General features: G+C 31.0%; 1 protein-coding gene across 1 annotated transcript in view; it reads right to left on the bottom strand.

Annotated features, from left to right (window-relative positions):
• Positions 1-12828, bottom strand: part of LOC129229793 (zinc finger protein ubi-d4-like) — a 33946-nt gene extending 21118 nt beyond the window's left edge. Inside the window, exons 1-4 of the mRNA XM_054864169.1 lie at positions 12711-12828; positions 8169-8455; positions 5848-6065; positions 3679-3748 (exon numbers count right to left, since the gene is read on the bottom strand). Of these exons, the coding sequence (XP_054720144.1) occupies positions 3679-3748; positions 5848-6065; positions 8169-8455; positions 12711-12763 (628 nt within the window). The 5' untranslated portion in view covers positions 12764-12828. The remainder of the gene's footprint in view (positions 1-3678; positions 3749-5847; positions 6066-8168; positions 8456-12710) is intronic.
• Positions 12829-13742: the final 914 nt, after the last annotated feature.

The raw sequence follows: 13742 nt of genomic DNA, 5'->3' as shown, positions 1-13742 counted from the left end.
CAGAATCTGAAAATTCATAAAGCTCCTTTAATTGAGAATTCTATTTTACTTCTCTATCAGCATTGTAGAAATATTCAAATGACATAGTTATCAGCAACAATTCACCAGAAAATAAATTTTTTTGTCTAGTATCAGAGAGAATTGATCTGGCTTACATATTAAAACACCCCCCTCCCCCCGTTAGATTTTAGTTAATATAAAAAAGTGACAACCAGCAACAGGCTCTGGGCCCAGCTAGACTGGTCCTAGTCCATTTACAATCCCCAGTGAAGATCAATGGCCCTCTTAAAACTATCGACTCCCTTGCTCATTACCACCTCTTCCGGTAAGCTGTTCCAAGGTTCCACTACCCTGCTAAAATAATAATTTTTCCTAATATCCATGTTAGCCTGAGATTTAAATAGCTTAAAACAATGACCCCTTGTCCTGTTTTCAGTGCTAAACTTCAGCCCCGTAACGTCTTTCCTTTTAATAAATTTAAACAACTGAATCATGTCCCCTCGGTCTCTTCTTTGCTCAAGACTGTACATTTTTAGCTTTCTAAGCCTGGAATCATAATCTAAGTGGGAAAGTCCATTTATTAGCCTTGTAGCCCGCCTTTGAACCCTTTCCAATACATTAATATCTTTCTTAAGATAAGAAGACCAAAACTGAACAGCATACTCCAAATGGGGTCTTACCAAACTTCTATATAAGGGTAGAAGAACTTCTTTAGATTTGTTTGAAATAGATCTATTGATAAACCCAAGCATCTTATTGGCTTTGTTACTAGCGATGCTGCACTGTTGGTTAAACTTTAAATCCTGACTTATTAAGACCCCCAGATCAGTAACTTTGTCTGCCTGACTAATGACTGAACCTTACAAATAATAACTTGTACACTTATTTCCATGCCCTAAATGTAGCACTTGACATTTCTCAACATTAACAGCCATACCCCATTTATCAGCCCACTCCGTAATATGATCTAGATCCTCTTGCAGCTGATTTGCTTGTTTTTCATTTTCTACAGTCCCCATAACTTTGACATCATCAGCAAAACAATTCATGTTCCCAGAAATATTTTTGTGAATATCGTTCATAAAGACAATGAACAAAACAGGCCCTAACACTGATCCTTGAGGAACCCCGCTTAAGACCTCACTCCAATTAGAATAATTTCCCCTTTGTTTCCTTCCGGTCAGCCAGTTTTTTACCCAAATGAAAATTTTCCCTCCTATTCCTACATCAGCTAATTTTCTAAGTAGAGCAACATGCAGTACCTTATCGAAAGCTTTTTGAAAATCAATGTAAACAACATCTACAGGCTTCTTATTGTCCAAAGCCATGGTAACTTTGTCATAGAAATGTAATAAATTAGTTGCACAAGATTTTTACCTTTCCTGAAACCGTACTGAAAACTAGTCAATAGATTATTAGTCTCTGGAAAATTTACTATCTTAATTTTCATCAATGTTTCAAAAATTTTGCAAACCACCGAAGTTAGACTCGCAGGTCTATAATTTCCCGCACTCCCTTTAGCCCCTTTCTTGAAGAGCGGTGTAATGTTAGCCAGCTTCCAGTCCTCTGGCACTGTCCCCGAGTTATAAGAAGCATTGAAAATATTTACGATTACATCTGCTAATTCCTCCGCACATTCAATTAAAATTTTTGGATAAATATTATCTGGTCCCAGAGCCTTAGTCTCTTTAATTTTTTTCAAATGAAGTAAAACATCATCCCTGGAAAATACAAAGTCCTCAAGCTGTACTATAGCTTGTGTCTTGTTGGTGTCAACTGTTGAGATACAGTTATCGTTAAAAACACTCGAAAAAAAGTTATTAAGAACATTAGCAATATCACTATCGTCCTGAATTAAAATTCCGTGCTCATCAACCAGTGGCCCAATATGACTATTTTGAACTTTCCCCGAATTAGCGTATGCAAAAAACCTCTTGGGATTTCTGTTTATGTTATCTGCCAGTCTTTGCTCCAACTCCCTCTTCTGAATCCGTACCAAATACTTAAATTTACGCCTTGCCTTACAATATTGGAGCCTATCTGCACTGTGACCAGTTTCTCTAAACCTATGAAAAGCAGCTTGCTTGTAATTTAGAGCGTCTTTAGTTTCCCTGGAGAACCACATTGGCCAAATTTTAGTGTTGACACCCTTTCTCCTAAAGGAAACATGATCCCCAACCGTTTTCGCTAGATTTTCCTTAAACTCTGCCCACTGAAGATTCACATCGCTGTTGTCCAATCCAAAAGAAAAAACTGCTTTCAAACTCTGCCTAAGTGCCTCAAAGTCAGTATTTCTGAAATTGGGCACAAACCTAAAATTCTCCACTTTGTGCATATCAATTTTAATCCCAAACCTAATTACTGTTGTGGTCACTATCTCCAATGTGTTCCCCTACACACAACCCCTGAACAGAACCTTCCATGTCGCAGAAAACTAGATCCAAAATCACGTCCTGTCGAGTACCCTGAGTTACGATTTGATCTAAGAAACAGTCACCAATTACTTTCAAAAATTCCTCTTCTCTGCTATTACTATGGTAAAAATTATTCCAATCAATTCCTGGAAAATTAAAATCTCCCATTACGATGACTGACCCCTTGCTAGAAATGTCACTAATAATACTAAACATCTGTTCATCTTGACCCTGGCTTAAGTTGGATGGCCTATAAATGTTCCCTAAACGTAGTTTTTTGCCCTTATTGCTCATCAACTCCAGCCAAATCATATCAATCTCATTAGGTTTATCATTAATTACCAATTCATTGCAAGTTAAAGTGTCTCTGACATAAAATAAAACCCCACCACCTCTTTTACCTATTCTATCTTGTCTAAACAAATTATACCCAGCAATAGATAATAAATCATCATCACTTTCGGTAGCCCATGTCTCGGTAACTCCAATAATGTGCAACCTCTCGTCTATTACTATGCTTTTCAATTCTTCCATCTTGTTCCTAATACTACGAGCATTTGTATAAAAAACCTTAAGTAAGCCCATCTTACTCTTATTTAATGCTGCACGCTTATTTGAATCCCAACTGTTAAAATATTTTTTCTTATTAGCCACCCTATTTCCGTATCTACTAAAATTCCAATAGTTAGTACCCTTTCGAATTCCGCTCCTTAAACCATGCCCCCCATTCCAACTTAGTTTTTTGATTCTGATGCCTCTAAAACCAAACCACTAACCATTTTGACCCCTGTAGAGCTCAGATGCAGGCCATCCCTAGCAATCCAATCGCGTTTACATTTACTCCACACATCAATAAACCTGATACTACGCTTATATGTTATGGTATCAACTTACTTACCCAGAGTTACCAACTTAACTTACATCAGAGTTGATCTGTACATGAGTATAAAGGGTAAGACTATTTAGCTTCAGTAGTCTTAAATAATACAGTATATCTTTTATATGCCTTTCAGATATTTCTAGCAAAACATCCCCCTCCCCCTTTTTTTTTTGAAAAATAATTACAAAATGATTCAAAAAACTGAAACCTCCAACAAAACAGAGCAATTTTGCTTCATTTAATAATAATTATTCCTATGAAGAAAGCTTCTACACTGTAGAGGGTAACACACAACAAGAAATAGGCGTAACCTTCCGATAAAAATACATAAAATATCTCAAAACTTCTTCCAGTACAATAAAACTAGACATAAAAAAAACTCACTTTCACAAACGTATGGCTTTTCTAAATCAGTGTAGTCATAACGATCAGCTCTCTTTCTTCCTCTACTACTCTAAAACAAAATTATCCCTATCAATAAATTTTTTTGGAAATAAAAACAACAGTAATCACTAAAGAAAGAAGCGATTTTTCTAAAAATTAAGATTTAAAAGTTTGAAAGACGGGAAAGCTTTAAGTAGGTAGAGATTAAAAACTTGGAAAAAGGTAAAGTATTTAAAAATTAAAATATATTTCCCAGTATAATTTTAGAAATAATAAAAAAACATGGCAGAACGTTCCTGATTACTTCTTATTAAAAAATAGGGATAACTTATAAGCTAATTTTTGCTGTTTATTGATAAATTTTTCGCCCTAGAAAAAATTACATTTTATGAGTAACATTTTTTTAAAAAAGTGCTCTTTCTGATACTGAAATATATATTAATAATATGTTTTTTGCATTTCTCACGAACTATGATTAAGTCTTAAGTTGTATACCAAATATTTTAAATGAGAAGTTGGAAATAAAATTTAAACAGTTTTAAGATTAGTAAATATTAAGTAACATAAAAAATATTGCATATCATAATATAGAAACATGTTATATATATTCAGGTATGGTTCAAGTTTGAGGCATATAGTGCAGTCATCACATAGGTTTTCATATAATTATTAGTCTCACTTTTTCAAGTGGCAACCTTGGATTTAGCTGTTAAAAAAGATTCCCTGTAACAGTTTATTAAGGATTTTCCCCAAAAATGTAAAAAAAAGAAAAGAAAATAAAAACTTAATAGATAGAAATATTTATTGCACATTTTTGTCCTTTAAGGGGCCATTCATTAATTATGTAAGGGTCTCGAGCGGGAAAAATCTCTACATATCCTTACTTTGGAGGGAGGGGTCAAACCCATTCTAACGTTTGCATGCTTAGGGAAACAGAGTAGAGAACTTTTTTTTTCTTTTTGTGTGTGTGTGTACCATTTAATTAAATAAAGCGTATGGTTTTTTTAGTGATCTTAGTTCTTGTTAGTTCATATTTTGAAAATTCTTCAAATTCCAAAATATGCTTCAATTTGTGCTTTCGTTTCTAAATGAATACTTGTTCGTTCTTTATACTTAATGCTATTTTACTTTTATGGGTAAGGAAGAAGCTCGATTTTTAATCAGGTCAAAGTGGTGTGTTGACTAGCAAAAATACCCAGGCAACTCCGGGTATTTTTGCTAGTTCTTAATAAATTATTCAGAATGGAAAATGGCAATTTCTGGACTTGGTTTGATCAATATAATAATAATACTTAAGATTGTTTCTGGAGTAAACATTTTCAATATGCTGTTAATTTTGAAAAAACCTTTATCTTACTGATAAAGTGGGGTTTTTTAAGTGGGCCCACTAAGGCTCAGGTGTCAGATTTATTGTCAGGTGCGGACAATAACAAATCAGTGTCAAGTAAAAAATAAGTTTTGAAGTATAAAAAAAATCCGTTTTGCCTTGCAAACATAAAATTGTTAGGCAAATTAAATTTGGAGCAGTTTTTCATCTTTTCATCTTAATTCAACGCTTTCAAATGAAAATTAGTATTTACAGTAAACAAAGAATACCAGTAGGCTCTTGAAAATACAACTGTTATGCAAACCATGAAGCTAGCAGAAGTGTAGGATAATTCACTTTCTTTAATTGTGAAACATATTTATTTGTGAATGACTGATTGTAACATTAGTGCTTTAATACTCATGCAGATAAAACTCATTCTGAAGTGCTAATATATAGATATATTCTAAATATTAGTTTTAAAATTTATGAAATGATCTATATAATGCAAAAACAAGTACAACGCAAAAGTTCTGGTCCCAAGGTGTGTGTTATAATGGTCTTCTACTGTAATTTTGAAAAACACTTTGTCTTTGTACCGATAAAGTCGTTTTTTTAAAGTGGGCCCAGGTGTTCAGATTTATAGTCAGGTGCGGACAATAACAAATCAGTGCTAAGCAAACTGCAAATTTCTGGAGTTTTTTTTAGAGAAAGTTTACAAAAGTTGCAGACTTACAGGCCTTTATTTTTGTTGAATAGAGTAAACTTTTATAAAAATGACTTATAGAAAATAGTAAAATATTAGTCTTATATAAAAATTACAACCAACAAAATGGGTGGTTTTAGCAAAATAAGGTACTTACTCTTATTTTCTTTTTCTTTTTTCGGATATAGGTTTCTTCATAATCTTCAACATCTGTATCAGGGTCTTCAACTTCTCCCATATCAAAATGCTCCGTAGTCGTTTCTTCGAAATCCTTGTACCACGAATCTTTTGAATCTTCAGTGACTTTTTCAGCTGGATCAGCTTCCTGAGTAGTACCGGTTACAGAGTTTTCATTTGTGGTCTGATGATTCTCAGCTTTAAATTTTAAAAAACAAAATCAAAATAAGGCTGAATGCATATAAACTAAAGACTTTAATTTAAAATAACAAATCAAAATTATTTATCAACTAAAAGTTCAGCGAGAGAAACTAATTGCTTCAATAAGTACAGAACTAAGTTATTGAAAAAGTAAATAAACAAAAGAAAATGCAATGGCTGATCCATCTATAAGCAAACTTGATCATTCTTCATCATGCTTTTATTTATTTGGTACGACAAATACAAATCTTTCCGTAATTTCTTCTGTAACTTCAAAGTCAAAATAAATTCTTTTGAACATACTCCAAATTACCTTCTTACTATTACATAAGTATATTTATCTTTGACAATACTGCCGTGTGCAGGTAAACGGCAGTATCTGCAGTCTCTTTTCGAGATATTTGAAGAAACGTGTTTTGGATTCAATACTAACAATAGGGAAATGTTGGAATTAGACATCTTTTCAGCAAAAATCAAATAAGAGAGCTGGTACAATAAAGATAACGTACAATAGATGACAAATATGCAAAAAAAGAAAAAGAAAAATTTGCAGTTACTGCCCTTTACCTACACACGGCAGAATACATGCCCATTTTAACTGTAACATAACAAAAAAAAAAGAGGTGAATCACATTTATAAATCGTCATTTAAAAAAGCACTCATCTTTTGAAAGAAACAAAACAAATATATCAAAAATTTAAAACATAAATACAGTATAACGTTGATCCGATTTTGACTGCATTGAATGTCTATGCTCCTTGATTTAATAATAGCCTTGATTTTAATATTAATTTTTAGTTCCTGACAATTGTTTAATTGGGGTTTTACTGTAAATACTTTTAATTTAAAATTTTAATATGGATTTCATTGCGCAAAATGTCTCTACACGATTCGAACAAATATGATATATAAATGAAATAAAGGTGGAATTTAGTTTCCAAACTTTATATGCAGAGCTGTTGAAAAGTCTATTCGGGAAGTTAAAATTTATTAATAAGATTTTTTTTTGTCATTTAACGGCATAGTTGGGCTCTGGTAAAAAGAATTTTTGGATTGAACAAGCTCATTTTTGTTTAGGTTAGAACAAAAAAAAAAAAATCTCTTAGCAGAATGCCAACAATCATTATCAGCAACTCCTCTTCCCTGTTTTAACAAGTGGGATCGTTTAAGCCTCAACCAATCAGATGTCTTTTACCAGAGCCCAAATATACAAAATGATGAATGAGTGTAAATGCACATGCATAACATTTTCTGAAAAATTTGATCTTAAAATAAATATAGAATTTTCAGATGAAATTAAAAAACAATAAAAAAAGGAGGGGGGAGTATACAAAACATTTATGAAAATTATCTACGTGCACCTACAATCTGTAAGTTAACCATTAAATAAAAACAAAATAGAAATAATTATTAATTTAAATAAACTAATAAAATCATATTAGTGTAGAAACCAAACTGCAATGTGTGTTCAAAACCAGTGGTGTTCCCATAGGGTATTATACTCCATATACTCTCAAACATTTTTTAGATATAAAATAGTGTATACCTTCAACCTTCAAAAATTTTCATTTCTAATCCAGATTTTATCATCGCATTTTTAAATTTTCCATAAGCAAAAATAACACATTTATGTTAACCACAATTTCCGACAAGTAAACCTTATTTCATTAACACTTAATGAATCAATGCCTTTTGAATGGCTTATGATCGCACACACATATTGTGCATAATGGATTACTGGGAGTATACCCTCAGAAAATTTGGTGGGAACATCACCGTTCAAAACTAGTAATAAATTGCAACTAAATTCATGCTTTAGATCTTTAAAAATAAATAAATAAATAAACATGACTAATGATATCAAAAGTTTCAAGAAAGAAATGCATGATCAAGTTTTAAAAATATTTTATTCATTACACAGATTAGGTTACAAAGACTAGACAGAAGCTTCTAAGAAAACGAAGTTCATCGAAACAGATGGATGAAAAAAAGCAAAATGCAATGTACAAAAGCGCACTCTTGACAAATGGAATTTTACATTAAAATCAATAGATGTTGTAGTGGATTGAACTGAAGACTTATCACCTATAATGACTGACCTGATTCATTATTTTCAACTTCTTTCAGCCGGCGAGTGAGGTAAAAGTTATTCATGAGGTATTGGCGTCTTTTTTTCTTCCATCTACGAGCAGGGTAGGAGTATAGCTGGCCTTCTGTTTTTCCTGGCATGCGCTGCCATTTGTGCATCCAGAGTGCACAGTCGCTTTGGGCAACCCCAGTCTGTTGATCGAGGAAGGGAAGTCGCATTTTCCTCTCCAGGCATAACCTTGTGTTATAGCTGGCAGCGTGTTCCATGGCATCTTTGTAGAAGGAGTCGCTTAAAATGCTAGATAAAAAAGAAAAGTGTCAGTTCATAAGAGGGTTCCCTGATTTAAAAAAAAAAAATCATTAATTAAAATCAGTTTATTTTATTTTTATAAATTATAATTAGTTTATTCAACACATTACCTACCAGCTACCATTAATGTTAACAAAAGTTCTGGAACCTGGTCAGATTCAAACTAATCAAAAGCAAGCAAACTTAATCTGCTTGATTTAAATCAAGTGATTTTTTTAAACAAAATCATTAATAAAAATCAGTTTATCTTATTTTTATAAATTAATTTTGCATTTTCAGAATGCGTTGCTCTAATTTTAACTACACTGCATTATACAATCTTAACTTCAACAGGCAAAACTACATTGATCCCTCTTCCTATGTATGAAACAGATTTTCACTCTTGCAATATTCCTTTAATCCAAAATGTCTGTTCAATTCAGTACAGAACCAAACAAAAATTCACAATTTTTCTTATACACCATCACTAATATAATTTGGAAAAGGGAAAAATCAAAGTAATGGATGAACCATTTGCAAGAAAAATACAATGATTCATGATGTTTTATAGCTTATTTATTGATTCGCTGGTTTCAATTTTGGAATTCTTAGATCAAGTCTAACATTTCCTTTTACGCTGTACAAATTTTCATTCTCATGCATAAAATAAATCTGAGAAGTTTTCATTTTTGCGAATGGTAAGAGACTTATTTTTTTTTTTTGGACAAGACTCAATAGAAGGCTACTATTGATCCAAATTCTGTGATTTACTACATCTCACAAGTGAAAAAATATTTTTCTTACTGACTTAAATATACAAGGATACAAAAACAATCACAACATTTATATAATTTTTTTTTTATTATAATGAAAAAAATTATTTTGTATTGGTAACGGACGTACCTTTTCCAAAAGATTTAGTATAAGAATGAAAATAATTGACAAAAAGGTGTGTATAATTAAATCAAAACTTTCATATAGGATTTTTTAAATAATGTCGAACACAGTTGTCAATAATTGAAACATTAAACAGATCCATAGTATTAATACAGTCATAATTAAAGCAGTAATGTAATACAATGATAACGATCAGGTCCATTGTCTACAAATATCTTACTATTTTCAAATACATTTCACCTTACATTCAACATCCATTCGCATTTGATTTGTAAGTTCAGCTATGAATAACAGTTTTTTGCATTTAATTGCAATTTGAACATGGACAAATGATCATAATTTTTTAACATTAGAATCATTTTCCTTCACAGGCTGTTCCATTTAATCCACCCTCCTTTTTTTATATCTATTCCTGAAAACTCATCAGGTACAAGAATTCGATAGTCTTTTATAGATTTTATATAATGTAGTCTTAGGGTATTAGCTACAGCTGTTATCAAACCTAGTTAAATGTTTATCAGGGTGTGGAACTGCAACATATTAAATATTTATTTTTCGATTGTCCTCCATTGCAAGTGAAACAAATTCTGAAGCAGTATTAATTGCTTGACGGCTCCCCCAATACCATCAAAAATTCCTTCCCAAGATAAGTTACAAATGATTTTGAGAATGTTTAATTTTACAAACAATTTGAATTTCAAAATTATTTTTTTTTTTAACTACGAAGAAACTCCATCTGGAAATGTACTTTTTCACTATCTGAGATACATATACTGAACTATAATTTTTTCATAATCTAAACAGTCAGAAACTAACACATGACTTTTATTATTTTGTTAATCTGTGCATATCTAGTGTATAAAGTATATTGAGCATTAGCCCAGTTAGCAGTTTATAAGCATTACTAACACATATTCAAAATCTGCAAGCTTTCACCTTTAAAATGAGGTATCATTCAAGTTTTTACGACAAATTTGAATTTTTGAGAAAAAGTTTAATTTGAGATGATTTTGTCCAAAAGTAATTGCTCAACATATTCTTTTACACTAACTTGTACATGATGAAGGAAACATGGGCGCCCATATGCAAAATTTTAAGGAGGAGCTCAGATATTTTCCCCATGATTTAGCAGGATATTTTCCTCAAGGAAACTGATTTTAGTGCAGATTAGAGTTATTAAAATTTGGCATTTTTAATAACTTACTCATTAATGGTTGGAGAAGAAATGGTTTTTCATTTTGATAAAAAAAAAAAAAAGAAAAAAAGTACTAAATGCATGGAAATTCTAGGGAAGGGGGCAGGCTTGAGCCCCCCCCCCCCCATGGATGGAAACCTTACTTTTAAGCAAAGCATAAAACAAAATCACTTCTTATCTAAATATTATAACATATTTATAAATCTTAAAAATGTATTAAATAGAAAAGGAACTTAGTCTTAAAAATAAGCTAAATGAATTCATCTACTGTATGAAATATACTGTGTTTATAAATGTAAAGTAATTAATAACTACAAATTTTTGAAGATTTAAAAAAAAATTAAAAGAATTCTGATTTATATCAAAAAAATCCCATTTAAATTAATAATCCAACTTTTTCAATTTTTTACAAAAAATCACAAACCCTGGTTTATATGATTTTATATGGTGTTTTCCCCAATCCCCAGACCAAAATAAGGGCAAGGTGATTCCATGATTCCAGACAAAAGGGCACTTTAATCATCTGCAGATTTTGAAGATAACCAGAATATGCGCTAAGCATTTGCCACTGTGCCAAACACTTTAAATTCAGCGAAAGAAACTCTTACAAAAGTATTAGTGAACGGAAAATGAGTAGATATTAAAAAAAGGAACTCTATGTCTTATGCATTGTTATTCAGTGTTTATTAAATTTAAATATGTGCTGTAAATTAAAATATATCTCAACAGCATTAAATATATATCCAAACACAGCCTGTAGATTTCTGTAGGAGCCAATCGTTGATTTTTTTCTCAATACCTATTTAGGTGAAAGTGCTGCATCAAGATTCAATTTACGTGAAAGTTTTTAAAACCAGCATTGTTTTTGTGATTTTTAAAGTCACATTCTAAGTTATGGAAAAGAAAATTAGAGCAACTTAAATTTTAGTTCGAAAAGAGCTTTCATCTACATTTTTAGGTTTTGTTTGGAGAAGGGGAGGAGCTAAATACAAGAAGTACAAAAAACATCATTGTATTTCAGCTCAATAGGCTTTGTATTGTGTTAGAACAGATTGCGATAAAATTGCATAATGCACTTTAGCAAAAAATGGCTACTAACAAGTGAAAATACTACAAAAACTTGGTTACTTCAGCAACTGTCAGACTAGCATTTTATTTTATGAGTAAAATTTGTTTTATAGAGAAATTAATTTTCTAATTTAAAATGTGGATTTTTGTGAAACTTTCGATTTTTTAATAGTTTTTGGGACTGCCAATTTTCAAAATTAGCTTTTTAAAGCTGCTGATATTATAAATTTATTTTCATGAAAGCAGATTTTAAGGTTCTTTTTTTTTAAAGGAACCAAAAAACAGCCTTTATTTGCTGTTTGGTATATCTGGCTGATTTGTGTACATCTGGCTTTAAGATTTTTTAAAAATATCCTGAAAATAGTGAAAAAGAGGGTGCATAAAGGAGTTTAGTTTGTTAATTTTTTCTAATTACTAACAGAAAGTATGTTTTGATGATTGCTAAAAATATAATTTTTTAAAACCGAAAATATATATACCATAAAACTTTATTTTAGGTTTCACTTCATTTTTGATGGAGAAACTATGAAGTGATACAAAGATGTATGAAATTAATAAGTGTTCGTATGAACGAATTTTGAATACAAGCGAGCTAAGAGATAGATAACAGCTGGTTTTATTTCTATCATGGGACACTGAAGCATTAATACTGATTTAAACATTGTTAATTTTTTTTTCCAAAATAAATAAATAAAATAATACATCAAGAAATCAAATGATTTTTTTTTTACTATTGCACTGGAAAAGAAAAAATTGAGAAAAAAGAAGTGCTATTAAAAAAAAAAAAGACTGCACATATAAAATGCATTTTTAAAAACATCTTATTTGGAATCATTTGAAACTTTTTTTATACGGAATATGAAAAAGGCGAGAGCGAGAAAGGTAAAAATACACGAGAAATAACGAGTAGAATAATAATGAAACAGAGGCGGCTTTCATTTCGATGTAGAATCCGGTTTCTGAAACCGATCGATTACGTGAAAGTCCTCGTTCTGTCACTTAAAGCGAACGGAAATTTGCAGCACTTTTGAAGTTAACTACAGAATACTCTTCGAAAATACATGCTCTAGAACAAAACAACAATATAGGCAAAATGTTATAAACCTTTTTAGTCTTTTCAAATATTCAGATCGAACATCAAGCGTATCGTCCGCCATGTTTATATGTACACTTTAAAAAAAAAAAAAAAAAAAATTTGAAAAAAAAAAAAAAAACTAAAAATTTGCAAAGGAAGAACGTTGCCAAAAACTTTTAATTGTCTTTCAAAAACACTGTAAAGAAAAATTTCTCGCAAAAAGAAACCTTTACCATTATTTTTATCAAGAAAATGATCTAAAAAAAACCTTTCATAGGAAGTAAATTTTCAAAAATATTACACTGCTAACGAACTTTCAGATAGAATACTTATTGAACGTTTTTTGCAAAATCTGTGGTGACGTAAAGACGTGCACAAAAATAGGAATTTCTATTATGTTTTTAACTATTTATCTCACTTAAAAAATGATAGTCTATATATTTAGTTAAAGCATGACCAAAACTAAGCGGAATCTAGGGGAGCCATGATTAAAGTAAATAGAACTTTTTCTACGAAATCTGGCATTGTCAATATTAGTTATGATCGTAAACATGGCGGATAATCCATTTGATTCTCTACATTTAAGTTGTAAATATTTTATTTCTCTAAAAGGAAAATCAAGTAGAAACACTGAATATATAGCATGCATAGATCACCAAACTATGAAATGCACTTTCATCATCCCTGTTATACTGCCAAAGCAGGATAGTTGTTCATTTCAAATCAATATGTAAACAGTAAGTTGTCATTTGGAAATTCAAAGTGGTTTTTGATTCACTTAATTTACTTTATTGAAACTGAATATGCATCTATAAGTGATGTACAGTGATTTTAGATGTTTAGGTAACATTCTTAAATGTGTATCGAATAAATAATTTTGAAACGCTGATACCTTAAATTAGGTTTATTACATTCACTAAACTGTTTTGTTTACATATAAAGTGATAGCTTGTTTCTGAAGGGTATTTTCATGCGTACTCGAATTTAATTCAAATAGTTTCAATAAAATTTTACTATGTGCACTTAATTCGTAATCTGTGCTCAAAAAATATTTAAAAACT

The sequence above is a fragment of the Uloborus diversus genome, chromosome 9 (assembly GCF_026930045.1).
Source record: "Uloborus diversus isolate 005 chromosome 9, Udiv.v.3.1, whole genome shotgun sequence".
Lineage (NCBI taxonomy): Eukaryota > Metazoa > Arthropoda > Arachnida > Araneae > Uloboridae > Uloborus > Uloborus diversus.
The sequence above is the reverse complement of the archived record's forward strand: the minus strand, read 5'-3'. Positions and strand labels throughout refer to the sequence as shown.